Source organism: Centruroides sculpturatus, unplaced genomic scaffold (assembly GCF_000671375.1).
Source record: "Centruroides sculpturatus isolate CEXI.00-Female unplaced genomic scaffold, Cexi_2.0 scaffold1786, whole genome shotgun sequence".
Lineage (NCBI taxonomy): Eukaryota > Metazoa > Arthropoda > Arachnida > Scorpiones > Buthidae > Centruroides > Centruroides sculpturatus.
The window spans coordinates 28,660-51,947 of NW_019386010.1; the positions used below are offsets into that span (position 1 = coordinate 28,660).

The 23,288-nt window shown below is 27.2% G+C and overlaps 1 protein-coding gene across 1 annotated transcript in view; it reads left to right on the forward strand.

Annotated features, from left to right (window-relative positions):
- Window positions 1–22,868, forward strand: part of LOC111613103 (sentrin-specific protease 1-like) — a 33,999-nt gene extending 11,131 nt beyond the window's left edge. Inside the window, exons 2-15 of the mRNA XM_023354423.1 lie at window positions 2,227–2,480; window positions 4,493–4,617; window positions 4,776–5,038; window positions 9,654–9,717; window positions 9,825–9,884; window positions 9,960–10,044; window positions 10,124–10,156; window positions 10,223–10,307; window positions 10,378–10,520; window positions 10,598–10,801; window positions 11,013–11,092; window positions 15,332–15,410; window positions 21,842–21,937; window positions 22,256–22,868. Of these exons, the coding sequence (XP_023210191.1) occupies window positions 2,400–2,480; window positions 4,493–4,617; window positions 4,776–5,038; window positions 9,654–9,717; window positions 9,825–9,884; window positions 9,960–10,044; window positions 10,124–10,156; window positions 10,223–10,307; window positions 10,378–10,520; window positions 10,598–10,801; window positions 11,013–11,092; window positions 15,332–15,410; window positions 21,842–21,937; window positions 22,256–22,318 (1,461 nt within the window). The 5' untranslated portion in view covers window positions 2,227–2,399 and the 3' untranslated portion in view covers window positions 22,319–22,868. The remainder of the gene's footprint in view (window positions 1–2,226; window positions 2,481–4,492; window positions 4,618–4,775; window positions 5,039–9,653; window positions 9,718–9,824; window positions 9,885–9,959; window positions 10,045–10,123; window positions 10,157–10,222; window positions 10,308–10,377; window positions 10,521–10,597; window positions 10,802–11,012; window positions 11,093–15,331; window positions 15,411–21,841; window positions 21,938–22,255) is intronic.
- Window positions 22,869–23,288: the final 420 nt, after the last annotated feature.

Genomic DNA, 23,288 nt, shown 5'->3' on the forward strand with positions numbered 1-23,288 from the left:
ACATTGTCCCATCAGGGCCGGATTTACAAGTAAAAAGCCTCGACTTTCAAGGGACCTCAAACATTTGTACAAAAAAGAAAATTGAAGTCAGATTTTGTAATAAGCATTTTTTTACAAACTAACAAAATGTACTTCACTGTTTATTTTGTGTAGTATTTCATTAATTTTTTTCTAAGAATTAACATAATATCTTTTTTAAAAAAATTGATAAAACCAATTTAAAAAAAAAAAGATTTTTAATGGAATGGGTATAAAAATTTAATTAAACTTAGTTATAAAACAGAAGACTAGTAAAACCTCACGTCTTTTTCTTCCAGTATCCGTATTAAATCAGTCATAATCTGATTTAATTCTTATCTTTTTATGATTGACTTCTAAAATTGTGAAGGGTTGGCCTTACAGAGTTCGGCTTAGGGCTTCGAAATGCTTAAATCCGGTCCTGTATCCTACACAAAATTACTGGCATTTTAAACTTTAACAAAATGTTTTAAAATGACAGAATAACTTGTTCGTGAAAGCTGGACAATCGGGAAAGTGCCAATTCTTAACAGTCTAATCCACTCTCTCAGAATTTGGAGCTCATAAATATAACCGATCAATTTCCGAATAATCATCTGTTTTTCCCGTTTTTCATGTGGGAATAGACGAAAACTTATATCAGGCTCTCGTAAGGCTTTGAAATTGCAATTTAGAACCAACAGTAAGCATTGCTTTTTCTATCTCCTTTCATCTTTACTGCTGATAATACACAAGAATGAATCAAACGACCCAGATAGAATAGTTTTGTTTTTAAACACCAGAGGGTGAGCATCCGGTGAAAAATGCGAATTGGGTAGGCCTGGCATTTTTAAGTGAAAATTTTGCGTGAAAAATAAAATGTTTTGGCAATGTGTTTTATGTTACTCTATAGAGAATTATGTGCTCTACAAAATAGTGTGTTTAGTATTTTTGTGCTGATATACTTTTTGTTCTTTTCGGATCAATAAAATGGAGTGTCAAGTTGAATAATATATGAAGTGTTATTTAACATTATGAATTCCTTTTTTCTCTAAATACATTTTATTGAAGAGTTGAATTCTAAATGCAATGTTTTCTGCTTTAAAAAAATATTGTGGCAATATTGGCACTGTAAGTGGCTGTATTTTGAAGTTGAATTTATGTAAAGCCGTAATGTTTAATGCACCAAAGTGCAAGTCACGTGACTTTTGGTGCATAAAATGTAACAGATTATATTTACATCATTTTGATATTCCCAAGAATTTGTAACCTAGTGAGTTTTTATCATTTTATTGTAAAATTGAAATAAATTCATTCACTAGAAAAAGTGCTTTTTACCTCTCCTGAAAAGTTTGTTTTTTGGCATTGCATGCTTCATATATTTGTTTTATTAAGATTGATCTTTTTCATACACATCTACTTCTTATGTTTTTTAAAGTTTATGTATTAGCTCTGTTGTTTAGGAAGCCACATTCATCTTGAGGTTTTTTAGTTAGGAATATGCATTTTGAGCTTTTCTTTCTTTCTTTAACTAATATATATGTTCTAAAAAATCGTTTTATTAATTTGTTTCCCTGAAAAACATTATTTAATTTGTTAAATTTTTTAAATGTATTTTCAATAAGACATATAGATTAAATTTATACAAAATAATTTTTATTGTAGATTAATCTTCCTTTTATTTATCACTTAATTGTTATATTTTATTTCCATTAAAAAGCTTTTACTTTTATTTAATATTTATATAAATGACATATTACCAAATTATATGATGTCTATTTTAAGTTTATATTTTATATATTTAACTAATAACAAAAAATTTTTTTTGTGTATAGAACCACATGTTGTTGTTTAACTCTACATTTTGCAGTTTTTAATAATAGATTGTGTTAAACACATTCTACTTGGGACAGTAAACAGATGTGTAAAATTCCAAGTGGTTACATAAAATAACAGTTTTAGTTGGTCTAGTTTTCATATCCCGTTTTCTGAAGATTATGGTTTCACTGTTAGTCTGTACCCACAGTTTATAATACAGATATTATTTTTATTAACTCTAAAATGTGAAAACTGACATTTTTTTAATTTTTTTTTATTTTTGGTGCTTATACTTGATAATGTCCATTTTATTAGTTTTTCTGCTGTCATATCATAATAAAAAATATATAAAAATATCATTTTTTAAGACAAATTAATATAGAACAAAATAAAATTTTTTTTACTTAACAGGCTGCAATGAACAAAATCAACTTTCAGATTCTGAAAATAAGAAGTCTTTGCTGTATGAAAGTAAAGTTCCTAATTATTCAAGGATACATACAGTGAATGATTCAAATGAAGAACCAGAAGTGTGTTTTCTTTCAAAAATAAGTAATGAAAATAATAAAAGTAATGGACTTCAAATGAATGATGCTTCTACTAAATATAAGAGAATTAGATATTCAGGTTTAAATGGAAGAACAAAGTTTTTAACTGCTCAAGAGGTAACCATTTGCTTTTGAAATTATTAATTAATAGTATAGAATTTCATTTTCAAAGAAGAAAAAATCCTTGTGACTGTAAAGGAGAGTATGCTTAACTGTGATATAAGTTGAATATTAAAAATAACAGGAAATACACACACAAATTTAACCATTTTTAAAATGAAAGCAATCTTATTTTTATCCCTTAATAATCCTTTGTTTTAATCGTAGATAATTAGTTTTCCATTTCCAATATTACAGATAAAATATTTACATAATTATAATTGAATAAAGTTATTTGAATTTCTAATAGTTTGTACAATGAAATTTTATCTGAAAATTTTGGATAAATAGAAAATAATATAGATCAGCCTAGAAAATAATTTGATATAAGTATAAATTACAGCATACTATAATTGGAAATTGTGAAATTTACTAATTCTCAATAAAAATTTGATTTAGAAAAATGCAGTGAAAATGCAGCTGTCTCAGTAGTGTGAACATTATGTATTTAAAAAATTTTATGTATAGAAATTAGGATTTTGATTAAGATAAAATTACCATAGAACATTATATCTTAGTTGATAATCATAACACACATTAACTTATAAAACAGTTTAAACCATGAATTTTAATAGCTTTTAGTCTTTTTGATATTGAATTTGTTTTTCATTTTTTTTGTATTTTCAGTGTTTTGGTTTTTCATTTTTTGAAAGATAGAAAAATCTTTCAAAAAATAATATTCATAAAAGTATAATATTAATAATTTTTTCTTTTAGTTATGCAAAATACATTTATAAATTTTAAAAAATTATTTGCATATAATTATATGAATATATATATTATTAAAATTAATAATATTTTTGCTGACGGAATGTACATTTATACCAGTATTTCTGTAATAATGAATACCTCACATACAAAGTGCGATCAAAAAGTAGTGGGAATTAGCATGTAAAATAAAAAATATATCACAAAGATAATGTTTTTTGTAATTTATATATGATCAGTTTCATGTGTTCATATGATAGTAATTATAGATCTATTGCAGACTTACATGTGTAAGAGTTTGTATTTTCATAAAAAGATTCAAATAATGAAACTTTTTCAAAATTTGTCATGGAAGATTAGAAAAACAGAGAATATGCAGCAATTTTTGTGTTGAATTGGGGAAATGTCAGAAACCAAGTTTTTATAATGAGCTAAGAGATAACAGACGAGTGGATAATGAGAGATGAGATTAGAAAAGGGTATGACTGAAAATTTAACATTGGCATTTTGTTGATGACATTGTTTGATATGAAGACTAGATTGTTTTTTATGAATTTATTCCTGAGAATTAAACAATAAACACATTTTATTTTAACATTTTATGGTAATTATGTGAAGCAGTTTGCCTGAAACAATCTAAAAAAGGCGACAGAAAAATTGATACTCCATCACAATAGTGCTAGTTGGCATACAGTGTTAGTCATCACTACATCCGATGAAACAGGAAGCTGCTATTCTGCAACAATCCTAATCTACTAATTTGTATTCTAATTGTTTTTTCTTTATCCAAGTTTGAAAAAGATCTTTCAAAAATCAATAGTTTGAGTCAATAGAACTCACACAAGATATAGTGAAAAAACTTTTAGTCTCTAAATAAACTGGTTTTTCTAAATTTAGAAAAATCAGTTTATTTTTTATTACAGTAATTAGTTTAAAAAATATTTGATAAACTTTTATATTCTAACACAGTTTGAATTTTCTTAACCTATTCCCAAAACTTTATGAACACACTTTGTACTGTACATTTCAATAAATGTAGATATTACTGAATAAATGCCACATTTTTTAAAATGTGTACCAAAAGTGATTGGGCTGTTTATTTAATCTGGGTTGAATTAACAAAATTAATCAATTTTTAATAATNAGATAGTTAAGACAGATTTAACTTTGGAATAATCTATTTGTGAACTGATTTTATTATATTTTATATTATTAAATTGATTACAAAATGTTCATAAAAATATATGTAATCATTTATGTAGAGTATTCGACTTCATGAAAAAGAACAATACAAATTATTATTACAGCAGCATACGTCGGAATCATTGTTTAATTCGTCGAAAGTGATAAATAATATGAAAGATGCACAAGTTCAAAGTGACTTAAGGTATCTAGAATTTTATTTATTAAGAAAATAGATTTTTTGAGAATAAAAACAAATCTTTATGTGAAGGCTGTTAAAACATTATTATTTTTATTAATTTTTTATTTTCACGTATAAAATATCACATTTAATTAAATATGAATAAAACTATTACCTTTCAGTTATGGCAAACCACAACAGAAAGCAAATAAACAGATGTCATTCAAATTTTCATCACCTGTGAGAAGAGAGAAATTAAGCAAAGAATCAACTTATGATTTAATAGAATTATTACATTCAATTCATAATGTTCAACATTCAAGTGTAAAGAAAACATCCACATCAAAAGAGTATCTTCCAATATTGAAATTTGGAAATGACACTAGTACTTTGAACAAATATTCTTTAATGAAAGCAAACAGAGAGAAACCTTCACCTATTAAAAGTAATAAATTAAAAATAATTTATAATATTTAACATTATATATAATATTAAATAATCCTTCTTAGAATAAGTGTTTTTTCATAAACACCCCTTGTTTTCACTGTAATATTATGCAAATGCACATTTTGTATTTATAGTTTTTAATATAAATGATTAATTCTAGCAGCAAAATAAATAATTATTTTCTTCTGTAGAAATAAAATATTGATGTAATTCTGATATCTGTCTAAGTGGATTGGAAGTAAATTATGCAATAATGTTATTAATTGAAAACATTATTGACAGTGACTTAAATTCAGTAACTAGAAAAAGTTATTTTCAATTATAAATGATTAGAATTTATATCAGACTCAGAAAAATTAGATTAAATCAATATTATTAAATATTAAAAATTATAAATATATTCGAACCATATGGGCATATCTGGCAAAGAATTCCCCTATCCGTACGAGTCCTGGTTCGAAGCTGATCCTAATCAGGATTTGTCAAGAACAATTTGGCCGGGATATCATTCCTTAATACAGTATCTATATTAGTCGGTATCTTGAGGGTCAGATCAGATCGAAATAAAGAAAATTGAGGTCAGTCTTGCAACCTTTTATACGTATAGTAGTTTATCTGTAGTCTTATCGTATCCAGTTCCGCTATTTTTCTAAAATAAAATACAAATATTTATATTTAATAATACTTTTTTTGAATTTTTAAAATTAAAACATGAGCTACTTTTCTGNTAAAAACATTAATAGAAAAATAAAAAACAGCCAACATAACAAAATTAACTATACTTTATGGTAAATAATGATGTGATGTAATGGTACAATGTAAGATGCATCATGAATACTGCAAGGAATCATTACATTGCTGAAACTCAATGAACAATGGCTAAAACAATAGGCACAGCTCTGGTTTCTGCTGTGATGCCAAAAATATGGATTATTCTCCATGGATATTAAATTATGGATTATGTATTACACTCAAATATAATTTACTTCTATTCTGTGTGTGATCTATACTTGCATGGGTGGAATGGAAACTCACAGCCAAACTTATTAGAGACAAAAGATCAATTGCTGATGTTGAGCAAAAATTGTATGTTGCTCATTTGTGCTTTACGAAAGTATGTGAGCCAATGATCCTATATATTCAACTAGAAAACATTGCTTTATCGCTCAAAGAGCACTTCCACACAAAGAAAGCTGAACAAAAAATACAGATGCTACAATCTTCCTGATATATTCAGACAATCTCAGAGGCAGTTCTGTACTACAATTATCCAAACATTGCAGTTCATCATATTGCAGCTTGGACCAAAATTTATCCCAACTGCAAGGAGAGACTACAGACTCATAGCTACCATCATGGCTGCCATAACACATATTCAACTACAGTCTAGATGGAGCTTTCAGTATTCACAAAAATTGTTGCCCAATGACCCCATATGTTTGTGATGTTACCTAAAAACAGATGGTGTATCAGACATTTATGAATAATATGGATCTGGGGTTATTCATCTTGGGCACAGAATGAAAGTTTGTGATATTCAAGAATAATGATTTCCTGGATAGAGCTAAAGACTTCCTTCTACAATCAGGGTTGGTGTACTAAATAAAGATCTGATACTGACAGTTCTAAGAAGAGCACAAAGGGTGGTGGCATTACTGGGTGTTCTATCTTCCTTAACAGGACTGCTTTCTCCCCCCTCCAAAAAATGTAGTATGTCCTAGATTACTCTTTAGAGGTCAAAACACAGAAGCCATATGACCAATATGAGCTTAGTCAACAAATGCTCACATCCAACAAATTATTTGGAAAGAGCACTTGCTAAGAAACTTAGCTCTCTTCTTCCTTCCTATGCCACACTTTGTGGTTACCTGTACATTTGAAGCAAGATCAATTCTCTTTACCACTCTTGCATTGCTCCCTCACCCAAGCATATTGTTTTTACAAAATTGACATAATATTGTACTTTTCATTACTGCAATTTGAAACCATTATGCTAGCAAATGCCATGCTTGTTAGGAAGGGTTTCCTTGACTCCACAAGTACTGGATTTACATGAGGCACTACTGTTCATTACTGAAAATAATCACTTTCATTTTGACAGCAGCATCTAATACAAATCAAGGCATGCCAATGGGCTCACCTCTGTTACACTAGCTGAACTTATTATGAGGAACATTGAAACAAAATTTTTAAACTTTCCACTGGCTATACAATACTCTCTCTTTTACCTAAAATATGTGGACTATGTCTTAATAGCTTGGGAAGGTTTGGAAGAGGAACTATCAACATTTGTAGAAATGTTGTCCTCTGTTTACTCTTCTGTTTCATTTACCATAGAATATGAGGATGATGCTAAAATTTTGTTCTTGGATCTACATATATACAAATTCCCAGGTGGAATTGTTTTCTGTGTTCCATAAATTCAACACCTTGCCTCGTATAATTCCATCAATGACCTTCCAACTCCCTAGTACGTAAATTCTGCTATGACTCTTGTATGCAGGAAATTTGTTTTCCCCTCTAGTCAGGTAGCAGTTGACAATGCATTGTGGTTAGTATCAGCTTCAGTATGTAAGGTGGGTTATAATTCCCACCTTAAATACTACACCTGCAAAATTCAAATATTTTGTTAACTGCATAAAAAGAACACTTTCTGCTATCCACTTTGAACCAAAAATGACTATGAGCCTGCAATACCATACTCAGTGTTGTTGTCATTAGATACAACACATGCATTCAGAAAATTCAGGGAAAAATGGGGTTGTAAGGTTTACACAAAAACCTTACAGATCACAGCTATTTTCTTTTTCATACATATTATCATACATTTTCAGTTTAGAACAGCTTAGACCAAGTTAATTGAAACAAAGCATTGGACACATTCAGTGTACTCAAAAGGTAACAGTTGAGCAGTGAAATGGAACATATTTGTAATTTCTTGAAAATGGAATAATACTTATAATTGTCTTGAAAAATCATTTAATCTGAATAACAAGTTGACAATATGATGCCTGAAACAATTATCAAGATGATCTTTATCTTACAGTCAGATATGCTTAAGTATAGATATGATTATCAAATAATAATAGTCAATCTTTATACAGTTGTTGAGTGCTCTGAATGTAGCCATTGCTTATTATATGATTACTTTTTAAAGAATTCTAGTTACTTTTTCAGCTATTTTCAGTCTCACCTGCCACTTGCAGCCTTGCAAATAATAATCTTGATCAAGAAATAACATTTATTATTTAAGTTTTTAATATGTAAATCATACATGTATATCCATGTAGAATAGTTAGTAATTTCATGATTAAACATTTTCAGATGATAGAAATGTATAATAGTTGATAACTTTCCACTTCGTTATTAACTTCAAAAACTGGAAAAATTACATACTTATAAATATATAATTATGATAAGACATTACTACATTACTAACATTTCTGTTAACACAAAAAAGAAAATTTATGATGTTTTGTATGTATAGTAATGTTACTCTTCTAAGTTTTTTAGTGATTTCATAACAATTTTAAAACAAGACCTAATTTAAGTAATTGTATATACAGTAAGACCATGCTTAACATGGGGGAATGCGTTTCTAGACGACAAAGTGCTAAATGAAACAGCATTAAATGAGGTCATTTTAACATAGAGTAAATAGGGAAAGGGGAACACGTGACCAAAAATAAACAAATTTTACTTTAATTTTAAGTTAGTTTTATGTTAATTTGCATAGTAATATATGTTAAATAACACACAAACATATGCACACAGAAATGTAAAGTTCATTTTTTGTGGGTTTTTCTGAAATTCTTGAATGTTTTGCGATGAACTTGTCTAGTGATGATCATTTGTTGTTTTTTTTGTTTTTTATTAAGCAAATGTCGATAGCAGGAGATCGCATTCAAAACACCTCATTTTTATTTTGCTTTTGCACTCCTTTCAAAATCTGGATCATTCACTACAATTTGATCAATGATATTGGCTATGGCTACCAAACTTTTACTAAGGAAATCTGTAGAGAAATTCTTTGGGTTCTTTGTTTTCAGAATCACTATTTTCCAGTTGCACATGAATTCCTTGTTCTGACTTGTTGTCATTGGTAAGGCTTTCACCAGAAACCTGCGGTAACTGCTCAATATCCTGCTCGTCTATCTCTCCTAGTCCTGCTATATTGATTAGGTTGAGTTTGGTCAACCTAACGATACAGTGATAGGCTCTTCTCATTGAGAATTCTTGGATACCTTCAGTCATAACTTCTTCCACACTTTGTTCATGTATTTATCAGTTAATTCTTGCTAAGTGAAGTTGATATTGCCTATGGCATCCATGATGTTATATTTTTTCAAAAGTTGCACCAAACTGACATAGATTTAAGGAAAGTACAGTGCTACGATGAATTGCCACCTTTTGCTGATTTGTTTATGTTTGGAAATAATGAAATGCTGTGATAATTTGAATCAGCATAAATTTTGAGCTTTTTTTAGGCTTTGAGTAGACTGTGTTATATCGAATCAGTGTTAATCAAGGCAGCGTTAAGCGGGGTCTTACTGTATTATTATTTATAACAGAGATAATACAAATTATATTTTATTGAATTTATTTTATTTTAGATGATGATGATGATAGTGTGATCATAACAAAGGTAGAGGTTATAAAACCACCACTCTCTAAAATGTAAGATATATACAAATAAATATACATAATTTTTACAAAGTATTTGTTTATATTTAATATAAAAATACAGAAGTTATAAAATGATAAGGTATTAAATTTTGTTACAGCCAATTCCCAGCAAGGCAAAAAGAGAACCATTTTTTTAATGGAAATTGGCTGAAAGAACTGTAAGTTTTGAAAGTTTGTTTTTAGAATTTCATGATTATGTGGTCAATTATGTGCTTAGAAGAATATTTTTGTAGTAGACAGTCAATAGAAAGGCGAGATGAAGAAGAGAAGAAGAAGATAAGATATCAAGAAGAATTAACGCGATCAATTCGAGAGAAGGTAAAACATTGTTCTTAAGAAATTTCAAACTTTGCTTATACTTAGTTTATAACAAGTTTCTTTTTCTTATGCAATTTAGAGGGAAGCAAAGTATGCAATTGCAGAGGAAAAGGTTTGTTAAATTATAACTCTTTTTTGTGTATTAAGGAAAAAATTTTGAAATAATTATTTATATTAGATGAAGGAAATTTTTAAGAGGAAAGGAACAGCAGTTTTAGAAGAAAAACCTCTTGAAGATGAAGATCAGTTAGATGGTTTTCCAGGTAAAAGTATAAACTAATAATTAGTTTTTGAAAAGTTAGTTTTGTTCTCAATCATATATTATTATATCAGAATTAACATCTGAAATGGATGTGGAAGTTGATGATGCTTTAAGGCCAAATCCTCCGGATGAAGTCTTAGCTGAAGGTTTTCGTCTGTCCGTTGCACGCAGAGATATGGAGACACTTGCGGGACTTAATTGGCTTAATGATGAAGTGCGTTGTTTTATCTATAGTAATTTGTATATTCTTATTTGAAATCATTTTCTTATTTTTATTTTTACATTTTATAGATAATTAATTTCTACATGAATTTGCTTATGGAAAGAAGCAAATTGGATAATTTTCCAACTGTATATGCCTTTAATACATTCTTCTATACCAAATTGTTAAACAGTGGTCACAGTGCATTGAAAAGATGGACGAGAAAAGTTGACATTTTTGAATATGACATGTTGCTTATTCCCGTTCATATGGGAATGCACTGGTGTTTAGCTGTAAGTAATTTAAGTGTTCTTCTTTTTAATACTTTTTAGTTGTAAATGGAATTAAAACAACAAATTGAAATTTATTCTGTAAAATATAATTTTAAATTAATTTTGAAAACATTTTATAAACCAATTTCACTAAAATTTAGATAGTTCAAAAAATTTTTCAATCTAATTTAAATAATTGTAATGAATTTATCTAAATTAAGAATTTTTATAGGTTATTGACTTCCGACATAAAAAAATTCAGTATTATGATTCTATGGGAGGGCAAAATGACGAGTGTTTAAATGCACTAAGGTAAGTTTTTCAGGAACTGATTATTATTTAAGATTGAAAATTTTTAATATTAACTATATATACCATATTGAATGTTTAACAATTCATAAAATCATGATTAATAATTTGTATGCACTCATAACATACTAAAAACTTTGTGAAAGAATATTATCATACCAAAATATGTAAATGTAAAATATTGTTTTTATTTTCTGAATTCAGTAAATAAAATATGTGATATGTAATAAACATCCTGAAGTCTAATGCATTAATACAAAGCCAAAAGATTGCCATAATTAATCGGGCTATTATTTTGCTATTATTAGTAATTAGATATTGAGTAACTTGTTATTAGAGGTTGATGTTAGGTGCCATCTCTAGGTGTTTGGCACCTAATCTACTTCTAATGCCAAATTACTCAATATCTAATTATTAATAATAGCCCGATTAGTTACGGTGATCATTTGGTTTAGTAAAATATGGTATTAATTTATTATTGCAATTATTATTTGCTACTTTAATTTTTATTTATTTATGAAAGTTTTATTAATTTATTCTTTTTGTTATATATCCTAATTGCTTCACTAATAATTATATTGTTATGATGATAATATTTATTCTAATGTGATACTGACTAGAATGTACTGATAACAATAATAGTGTTGATTTTGTACACTGACATATTATATTAGTGGCCATGGAAATTGCATCATTATTCAAATTTTATAAAAATACATTTATTTTTTTAATTAAAGTATCATTTTGGTGCCAATATACAAGAAACTGAAAAAGATTGACATCAATGACAACATAAACATGAGAGTGCCTTTCGTTGCTGACAGTCTATTGCAACAATGCTTCTGGTGATTGTATCATCTATTATCAGAAAATCCATGTAATACTTATTCGCTTGAGAATTGGCTGACTTGTGAATGAATACCTTTTGAAGGGCACAAAGACCAGCTGATATGCCAGAAGTGCAACTGCAATTTAAGTGTGAAACACATATTGTGAAGATGCTCTGTATTTGAAAGGACTCGGATTTTGTTTTAAAAAATGCACATTTGTCAAGAATTTTGATCCAGAGACCAAATCTTGACATTATACTGAACTTTCTGAAAGTCATTAATGTGTATAAAGAGATCTGGTTATTAATTTTTTATTTTACTTATAAATACCATATTTGTTAGTTACATACCAAGACTGCCGAAAATCTATTGGGCTAGTTTTATGCTATTTATTAAATAAATTACGTAATCAATTTGGCACTAGAGGTAAGCGTTAGGCGCCATCTCTTATTAATATTAATAATTATAAATAANATTTACTGTTATTTATTTTCTCTGCGTTATTTTAAATTAAAACATTTCCTTTTGTTTTACTATTGATTATTTAAACAAATATTCTAAACCCGATATATAACATAATAACCGTCGATGGTTAAGTAGTTAGCTTATATACGCTGGAAGAGGAGATCGGACCGGAGGTCCGGATAGCGTAACTGGCAACGCATCTGCACGGTAAGCAGGAGTTGTGGGTTCGAGTCCCGCTCCGGGCCGATTTTTTCTCCCAGCGGTTCTAAATTATTTAAATTAATTAATTTATTTATAATTATTAATATTAATAAGAGATGGCGCCTAACGCTTACCTCTAGTGCCAAATTGATTACGTAATTTATTCAATAAATAGCATAAAACTAGCCCGATAGATTTTCGGCAGTCTTGGTATGTAGCTTTATTATATCGGGTTTGGTGATGTTTATATATTTGTTAGTTATTTATTCAGTTCTATACACTTATTATTGTTTGTTGATATTAGTATTGTCATAGTATATTTATTATTATATAGAATCTGTATTTATTTGTTTATAAAGTTTTTTACCATTTGAAATGGTGTAGCTTAGCCTGTATGGCTCTTATGCCAAATAAATACTTGTCAACCAGCCAATCTACAAAACTTGTGCAAAGGCAATGTGCTTTTATAAGCAAAATAGAAAGTTTTGTCAATTAACATGCATAAAATGTCTGTAATTGTTGCTTTGAGTAGTAAAGATTTATGCTTTCTTAAGTAGCACAGTATGTGCATTATCATTAACAGTTGTACATTTATTACAAAGGAGATGTGAGCATGACAACACTGAAAGAAAAGCAGAATCAAAAAGTAAATGTCTGAGTATGTTTGCAAAGATAGGATACTGAAGTGTCAGCCAACATACAGTTAGTTTTTCAAACAAAGTGGGAAGAATAGACAGGTGTAAAAGTATGTGAACAGTGTGTTGTTGTCCGTGCAATGTAGATTTAAAATTTTAAATCTTCATCTGATGGTTATAATTATGATAAATTTTTTTTTTTTTTTGAAGACAAAGTCCTTCTTAAAAAGAGGAACCACCATTTATTAACTTTGTGTTCCAGACATTATACTTTTGGCAACTGATCTTCCCTTTTAGGCTACTTGCTGCCAAACAGTCCTTTAAAAAAAAAAAAACAAATATACAGTAGAGCATCGATTATCCAACCCCCGATCAACTGTCACATCGGTTAACCAACCGTTCTAGTTGGCAAATTTCAAATGTTTGCTAGTGATGTGGCACTACAATATTTGGCTATATCTTGGCTACTTTAATATTATTTTTGTTAAATGTTTGTCTGTTTTAGCTGGCAACACTGGCTTGACCATGAAAGGGTGACCAGTATTTAAATGAGGCTTAATTTTCTAATTATGAGTGGTTGTTTGTTTTGTGAGCAATAAAATAATTTTTAACGATACAATAGTGACGATTATTATTTTTAAAAAAATTTGTTAGGTTTAATCGATGAAAATTCAACGCGAAGTAGGTTAATAGCGATATACTAATTACATGGAATATACTAATATACTATACTAATAATGTATTTTTTCACACTTTTCGGTTATTCATTTGTTTAGTTATCCGACCAACCCCAGTCCCCAATTGAGTCGGATAATTGATGCTCTACTGTATATCCAATTAAAAATACGAACATTTTTAAAAAACAGGAACTGGTGATGTATGGACATCTTCTATTCTCCATCATACCTTCTTGAGGTTGTTTTGGCTTTTATCTACAACGAAATAGGCGCTGGTAAAATGTAGATGAGGAAATCTGACCCCTGGTGATGATACTTTAAAATTATTTTTATAAATCTTCGTTCGATGGCTATAATTATGATTAATTTTTTTGAAGACAAGAAAAAAAAAGATTTAAAAGTGGATCATGTGTTTAAGAAATCATTACTCACAAATAAAATGAAGAGAGTGCCTTATCTGGGTTGAACATTGACTGGAGCATGGACATTTGGGATTCTGTTATGTTTTCAGCTGAATCCAAATTTAATCTGCAAGGATCTGACAGAAAACACTGTTTTCTGTCAATACTAGCAGTAGGTAAGTATAGAAAAGGCAAGCACTGTTAGTCTTGTAGACAATGTTTCCAGTGAGTTAAATATGAGGAAGCTGTCACCAAATTATTGTTTGTGGAGAAATTTGGACATTGATCAACTCAAGTTTATGCGAAGTATTATGGAAAAAATTCAAAATGCTTGGTTTTCTTTTTCTCACTCATTGGAGATTTTTTATTCAAATCTAAAACCAAACATGAATTTACTGTTTAGATTTTAAATAACTTTCCACGGGAGGCCTAGATCAGATACCCAAGCTGAGATCAGGATTCTTATCTTGCCAACATTATTAAGAACTACTGGCATATTATAGACACAAAAATTGCAAAGAAGAGGCCTGAAAATAAGCAAAAGTATTAGAAGAGTTTGGTATCACAAGCTTGATGTAGAGTAGCTGAAGAAATGCATCCATTCTATACTAGTGCTGCAAAACTGTTATTAAAGATCTCATTTAGTTATAAATTACAGTTCATGTTATGTTTTTTAGGCATATTAGGCACTTTGAACCTTTTCCTTGAGCTTTTATAACTGTGAATGACAAGTTCTTGTGTTATTACTCATTAACAATATTGGTGACTGTGGTGTGAAATTACACTTTTGGTTTAGTATAATAATATATGTAATAAATTGCAGGTTTTTGTTTGTTCTTGGTTTCTTCTCTATATTATGTAATCACAGCTTTATCATTCTACTTTACACATTCGTTGAACAATTTTTGCTAAATATATGATACAATTTTTTTGGTCGCTACTCTGTATAATTTAATAGTATAATTGATTGTTAATATTAAAAATAATTTTGTAGAATTTGTTATAAAATAAATTTTATTTACTAATTTCATAGAACATATTTACAAGATGAGAGAATGGATAAAAAGAAAGAAGAATTCGATATGAGTGGATGGGCACTAGAAACAGTAAAAGTAAGTAATCTGTTTATTTTTATAACTAAAGTAAACAATAAATTATGTAAATATAACATAGTTCTTTACCTAAAACATATTTTCTCATTTTGTGTCACTTTTTGTTTTACATTTGTTTTTCATACTTGATAATATATTACTAATTATATTATTAAACATAATATGCTAATTATATTATGTTTAATAATATAATTAGCATATTATACTTGATAATATATTACTAATTATATTATTAAACATAATATGCTAATTATATTATGTTTATTTGTATTAAATTGATTAATGATACTTTTTTACATTAAGAAAATAGTAGAATATAAATCATACTTTAAATTTAAGCTTAATAAGTTCTCTGAACAACAGATTTTTTATTAATAGTTTATTTTCAATGACTTTATCTTAATACAGTGGAACATCTATATTCGTCATTAATCTATTCCTAAGACCTAATGAATATGGAATATGATGAATATAGAAACAATTTTTCTCATAATAAATAACTGATGTTCAATTAATTAATTTCCATCCTGAAAAAAGTACAAGAAAAAAAATTATGTTTGTAAAACTTTATCTATATTGTACTAAATAAATAGTATAGTGGTAGAAGGGGAAGGACAGTATTATTAATATAGTATTATTGTTTAGAAGAAGACATATCAATTAAAACATTAGGCAATTCCAATTATGATCACGTGGTCTGTTTTGCCGATGATTCAGTAGCACTCGATTTAATAAAGAACTTGTTCTGTGTTGTGTGTTTTTGTCTGCTTTTTAAAACTTTTCTAAAGTAAGCAATTACATTATCATTGAATGTATTTGTATTTTGGTTGACTATAGCAATATTTGGGTGCCACTTTGGAGCGATTGGAACTTGGTTTCTCACATTGATTATTTTTCAATAACTCAACAACATACACAACAACCACACAAAGCAGACTGATTAACTACAGCCAGCTAACATGGCTAGCTGATCAGTGCGGGTGTGCAATTGTAGTGCCACTTTTGGTGTTGGGAATGACAAATATGGAAAAATAAAAAAGTCACCAAAATGTGATGAGTATCGAATATTACGAATATAGAGGTTGACGAATATTTGTAGACTAGAATAGACAGCGGTTTCACTGTATTTGATATATGATTTGTGTTTAGTTTTATAAATTTTTAAAATGCTTCTCAACAATTTCTGCCTTATTTTTTTCTTTTCTTTAATATTATTAATAAGATAAACTTCAAACTTATACAGTTTTTTTTAACATAGCCTTTTAATGTCAGTCAATAAAACCATAAATTCCAAAGTGATTCTGTTAAGCAGATCCTGCTGTCTATTTTGAGCCTACACTCTTGATAATTCTACACACAACTTTACAAGCACTAAAGCATTCAGCAAAATGTCATTAATTTTTTTAAGAAAACATAAAGTATTAAAATTGAAAACATTAATTTATAATATTTACCCAAAATATGACTTTAATGAAAAGAAATGAATAACATGCAATTGCTATTGATTTTAACTTGGAAAGTAGTTGATATGACAAACAGATGAGTTAGAATTTAATGGATGTAAGCCAAATAACTGATGGAAAAGATGATGTAGTGGAACTACTAGAAATTCATTGAAAGAAAATTTATAATGTTATCTTCCTCTTTTCCAATTTCTAATTTCTTCTGTAATTAACTTTGTTTGGACAATTTCAGTGGATAGAAGATGCATTGAATGAACATAGATACAAATATTATTCAAATTTTTTTTCTCATAAATATAGTGAAAAATTATAAGTTGGTATTATATTCAAGTTGCACTTTTATATACAAGGTAATTTTATAAAATTAAATCTTATAACATAGAAAAAGTGTGATTTCATAAATTCCTTATGGTATTTTGGAACAGTGGTGTATCCAATGTCAAATTGTAATAATTATTAAAATAATTTTGCAGTTTTTTTTGTTGATATCTATTCAAGTTTTACAAATAAACAAAATTCACTCATTTTTCTTTGTTTCTGCTGTTGATGAATTAAAATTATTTGAAATGAACATATGATTTTTAATGGTATTAAAAATTCTTTGAATACAAATTTAATGCTATTACAACTCAAATACTGATGCTTTCCCATTTATGATTACATACATGGAATAATAACCAATTTAGTTTGTTTTATCATATCTGTATATTAATGGTTACTGACTGCCTTGTACATGACGTTTTGAGCTATATTATCATAATTATATACAGTGAAACTAATAATAATGTATATGCTTTGTAGCTATATTTCTTGTGTTCTACACTATTTGAAAAATAATATACATTGATTTATTACAAAATTTACCATGTTAGGAATTTATAGGAGTTTGTTATGAGTCTGAATAAGTAGATCGATTACAAAGGGTTTGTTAAATTCTTTATCTTATAAAATGACAAAAGAAATAACTTTTATGAATTAATATTATAGTTAATATAAATTGGGGAAAAACAGATTAAATTATAGAAATCATTTATTTTATTTAACAACGAGTTTAAATTTAAGGCTGATTTTAATCTCAGCAGTTATGTTTGCAATCTCCAGCAGATGGTATTAAAAATTTAATGCTTTTTCTATGGGAAAACTTTTTCCAAAAATTCTCGAAAATGGAAGCAGACAGAATCAAACAGTTTTTGCACTAGAATCATATTTAATTCTTTTATTAATGTGAGGTTCAGAATTTGTGATTAAATTCATTAATTTCCTATAAATTTTTAATTTTCAAAATTCTGAACTGTATGTTAAACAAAGAATTAAATAGGATTCTAAAGCAAAAAGTGTTTCATTTTTGAGAATTTTGGAAAAGGATTTTCCCATAGAAAGAGCATTAAATTATTGACACTGCTGGAGATTGCATGTATAATTGAAGACGTAACAGTCAGCTTTAAAACTTCTAAATATAATTCATGCTCTATAGTTTAAATTTTTTCATTTGTTAAAATTAAAAAAACATCTTAGAATTTAAAGGAAACTGAAAACGTTTCAAAGAATTCAAGCCATATTAATAGATGAATGATGTCTAAATTAAATTTTTAAAAACATTTAAATGTAAAATTTATTTCAGAATGCAGCTGATGTTGAATCATACATTTGAAAATATTTTGTAATAAATACAACTAATAGCTTTTATTTTTATTTTGAATACAAACTAAACAGAGATATCATTTCCAAATTTAAATAAAATAGAAGTTATTTAAATATGTAGATGTTGTTTACAGCATATGTATTCAATGTCACTATCAGAAATGTCAAATATAAATATTTTAAACTATTCTTTATTATGAATTATTACTTATTTTTTATTTTTATAATTAGCAGATTTTACTTTCTTTAATTTCCAGTGACTGAATGCATTTTTGTTTCAGTTTTGTTATCTTAATATTAATAACATTAGAACTGATGTTTGGCGATTTCCTGAGATGGTAGTAGTAAGGTTGCAGCCAAAGTTTTCATCTTTAAAACGTCGAGTGTCGCTATCTTGTAAGTGATGTTTGGCATTCACGTTTTACAGATGAAAACTTCGGCTGCAACCTCTCTAATTTTAACATCATGAAAATTTTTTGATGATAAAATAAATTGTACATTTTAAAATAAAGTTTACATTAAATTGAAAGAAAAGAGTTAAAGTAGTAAATTTTTTAACAGTTAGATCAGTTTTCTAGTGAAAATTTTAAAATGCTTCTCAACAATTTCTGCCTTATTTTTTTCTTTTCTTTAATATTATTAATAAGATAAACTTCAAACTTATACAGTTTTTTTTAACATAGCCTTTTAATGTCAGTCAATAAAACCATAAATTCCAAAGTGATTCTGTTAAGCAGATCCTGCTGTCTATTTTGAGCCTACACTCTTGATAATTCTACACACAACTTTACAAGCACTAAAGCATTCAGCAAAATGTCATTAATTTTTTTAAGAAAACATAAAGTATTAAAATTGAAAACATTAATTTATAATATTTACCCAAAATATGACTTTAATGAAAAGAAATGAATAACATGCAATTGCTATTGATTTTAACTTGGAAAGTAGTTGATATGACAAACAGATGAGTTAGAATTTAATGGATGTAAGCCAAATAACTGATGGAAAAGATGATGTAGTGGAACTACTAGAAATTCATTGAAAGAAAATTTATAATGTTATCTTCCTCTTTTCCAATTTCTAATTTCTTCTGTAATTAACTTTGTTTGGACAATTTCAGTGGATAGAAGATGCATTGAATGAACATAGATACAAATATTATTCAAATTTTTTTTCTCATAAATATAGTGAAAAATTATAAGTTGGTATTATATTCAAGTTGCACTTTTATATACAAGGTAATTTTATAAAATTAAATCTTATAACATAGAAAAAGTGTGATTTCATAAATTCCTTATGGTATTTTGGAACAGTGGTGTATCCAATGTCAAATTGTAATAATTATTAAAATAATTTTGCAGTTTTTTTTTGTTGATATCTATTCAAGTTTTACAAATAAACAAAATTCACTCATTTTTCTTTGTTTCTGCTGTTGATGAATTAAAATTATTTGAAATGAACATATGATTTTTAATGGTATTAAAAATTCTTTGAATACAAATTTAATGCTATTACAACTCAAATACTGATGCTTTCCCATTTATGATTACATACATGGAATAATAACCAATTTAGTTTGTTTTATCATATCTGTATATTAATGGTTACTGACTGCCTTGTACATGACGTTTTGAGCTATATTATCATAATTATATACAGTGAAACTAATAATAATGTATATGCTTTGTAGCTATATTTCTTGTGTTCTACACTATTTGAAAAATAATATACATTGATTTATTACAAAATTTACCATGTTAGGAATTTATAGGAGTTTGTTATGAGTCTGAATAAGTAGATCGATTACAAAGGGTTTGTTAAATTCTTTATCTTATAAAATGACAAAAGAAATAACTTTTATGAATTAATATTATAGTTAATATAAATTGGGGAAAAACAAATTAAANAATTTTGAAACCAAATATTTACAGTTCAATTATTGAACTAGAGAGAGATCAATATAATGATAAAATTGAAATTTTTATCATATTTACTTATTCTTTTTATCTAATACTCACATCTGTGGTATTACATTATTTCTTTTTGTTTTATTATCTGTATTATTTGCTATCCAGTTACACAGATAATTAATTTTGTATAACATTAAATTAGGAATTTATAAAGATTTCTATCATAGTCAAATTACATTTTTAATATAATAATTACACAAAAGTTTGTCTATCCAGTTTCATTAAGTGTCTGAAAATCATTATTTTTACTTTTAAATTATACAATGATTTAACTCAATATAATACACCATTCACTTAGCAGAAAGTAGTAACAAGAAGTTTTATTTCTGGATTGAATGTGAAAAATGATTAGTAACTATAAAACAAACTTTATAATCTTCAATATTCCTTGTCTTTGCATTAATGTGTTTGAATATTTCCATCATGGAATCTGAAGATAGTTGAAAACATGTTAATAAATCTTGCTGGATTTTAAAGGTCCTTTGCTTTGTAGTAGTTATATTTATCTGGTTTAAAGTTTTTCAAAGAATGATTACTTAGAATTACTCAGTTAAACTTTAAATTCCCTTTCCAATAACATAAAGTTTTTGTATAAAACCTGTTGAAAAGAGTCTTCTATGAATTAGAATGTATATCATTAATACATAGATTCAAGTAATATAGACCAAACTCTTTTAATGAATGTTAAGTTGTAAAAATTTTGTCTTTCTATTCTTATTTCTGAGAATAACCATAGATTGATTGCTTTTAAAGTTATTTGATATATTATACTATTTATTATTTGTTTTGTAGGTTATTTTGGAAGTATCTAAATGTTTTTGAAGTCTTAATTTTCCTTATTTGTTTTCTTTGGTTCATTTATTTAGATAATAGACAATTTAAATAGCTTCCTGGATATGGCTTAAAGAAGTAACATAAAATAATGTTGATATTTTAGTTTCTCGATTTTATTGTCAGAGATTTTACTATGAGGGCTGTTTAAAATATTGAAAAATCCCCTTGGAATCCATTGAAAAATTTTGAATAAGTCCATTTTGTGTTTAGCCACATCCACAATGGAGAGCTGGGTGGTCAGAGACAAAGTTTAACATATCAGCCAAAGTTTACTTCATTAATTTAGCAACAAATGGTATAAACTGCTATACTGTACTATTTATGTTTATTTTCTTTATTATAGAAAGTATATTTTACTTATTTTTATATTCAAAATAAACAGAAAATAATATATTATCAGTTCTCATGTCATTTTTAAATTTGATTTTATTCAATTTGTTTATTTGTAAACACAGAAAACAAAATTAAATATGTGAAGTATCTTAATTAAATTTTTTAAGTTCCTAATGAGAATTTTTTGCAGAATATACCTCATCAAATGAATGGAAGTGATTGTGGAATGTTTGCATTGAAATATGCGGAGTATATAACGAGAGATGCAAAAATTAATTTCACACAGGTTAGTAAAAAATAAATATTAATCATATATAAATCTGTAGAAAGAAACCAATTTACAAAAATATAAAATGTTAGATTTTAACAGTTTAGAATTACATTTATTGTAGATTTACAGATTCTAATTTAAGATTAAATATTACGAGACAAATTAAAACAAATTACTATTTTGTGAGAGACTGTGTAAAAGTACAGGGATTTATTAGTCCAAGAGACACTAATTGGTTCCTTTCTGTAAAAATTTGATTTAGTTTTTATTTTTAAAATATTCGAATAGTAAATAGAAGGTTCTAAGAAATCTGAAACAAAGTTTGTTCCGTAGGGTCATATGCCTTATTTTCGCCGGCGAATGGTTTACGAAATTTTGAAGAAACAGTTATTGTGATGAACGTCAAATCTACGACGGTCCATACATGAAATTATTATTTTGCCACTTGCAAAATAAAAATATAACCCCACCTCCACGAGGTTCCAGATTTTTATATTTACATAATCATTACTTAGGAGAATTTTACTAGTATGATGTGAAGTTATCATTATGTGCGAATGAACATCCGAGAATTCATTTACATTGTAAAACCATAATTTAAATTAAATGCCATTCATACAAGAAATGTCATAAAAGTTGCATGGAAAAAAAACTCGTAATTTCATAACTGTAATTATGGTAAATCTTCATTTCCTTAACTTTTCTTTTTAATTTCCTGGCATAGAATTTATAATTTGCGATATTCAATTAATGATTACCATCTTATAAAGAGGTAAATGGATATAATGATTTAACTGAACGAAATTTAGTATTTTAAAAAAGAAAATTGCATTGTTTTGAATTACGATCTGTTAAAAATGCCTTTTTTTCCCATACAGTTTTAAAATGAAACATTGTAAATTGAATTGTTATTTTCTTCATTTTGAAAAGTCTATTATTGTACATATGTATTACAATATCAAATAAGTTTGTGTATTAAAAATTCTGAATTGATAAAAAAAAAATTTCCAGTTTGTTATGAAATTAAATCCTAAAATAATTAAATATACAATTACAGTAATATAATTGGAATTGATTTAAGAAGAAATAAATTTTATGCTTGAAAACATTAAGAATTTTCATAACTGAAACATAAGCGCATAATTTTACATTCAAGAATAATTACAGTCATCCTAACATTTTTAATGTTTAATAAATTTGTGTAATTCGGTGGTTCTCGACCCGTGTTCCGTGAAAATGTAATGAAGTCTTTAAAATCATTTTAAGTTTATTCCGACACACTACAACATATTCCTTTANAGCGTCGTAGACAGATTTTTTTTGTTTTTTTTTTTTTAAAAGTCTGTCAATTAAATCCTAAAATAAT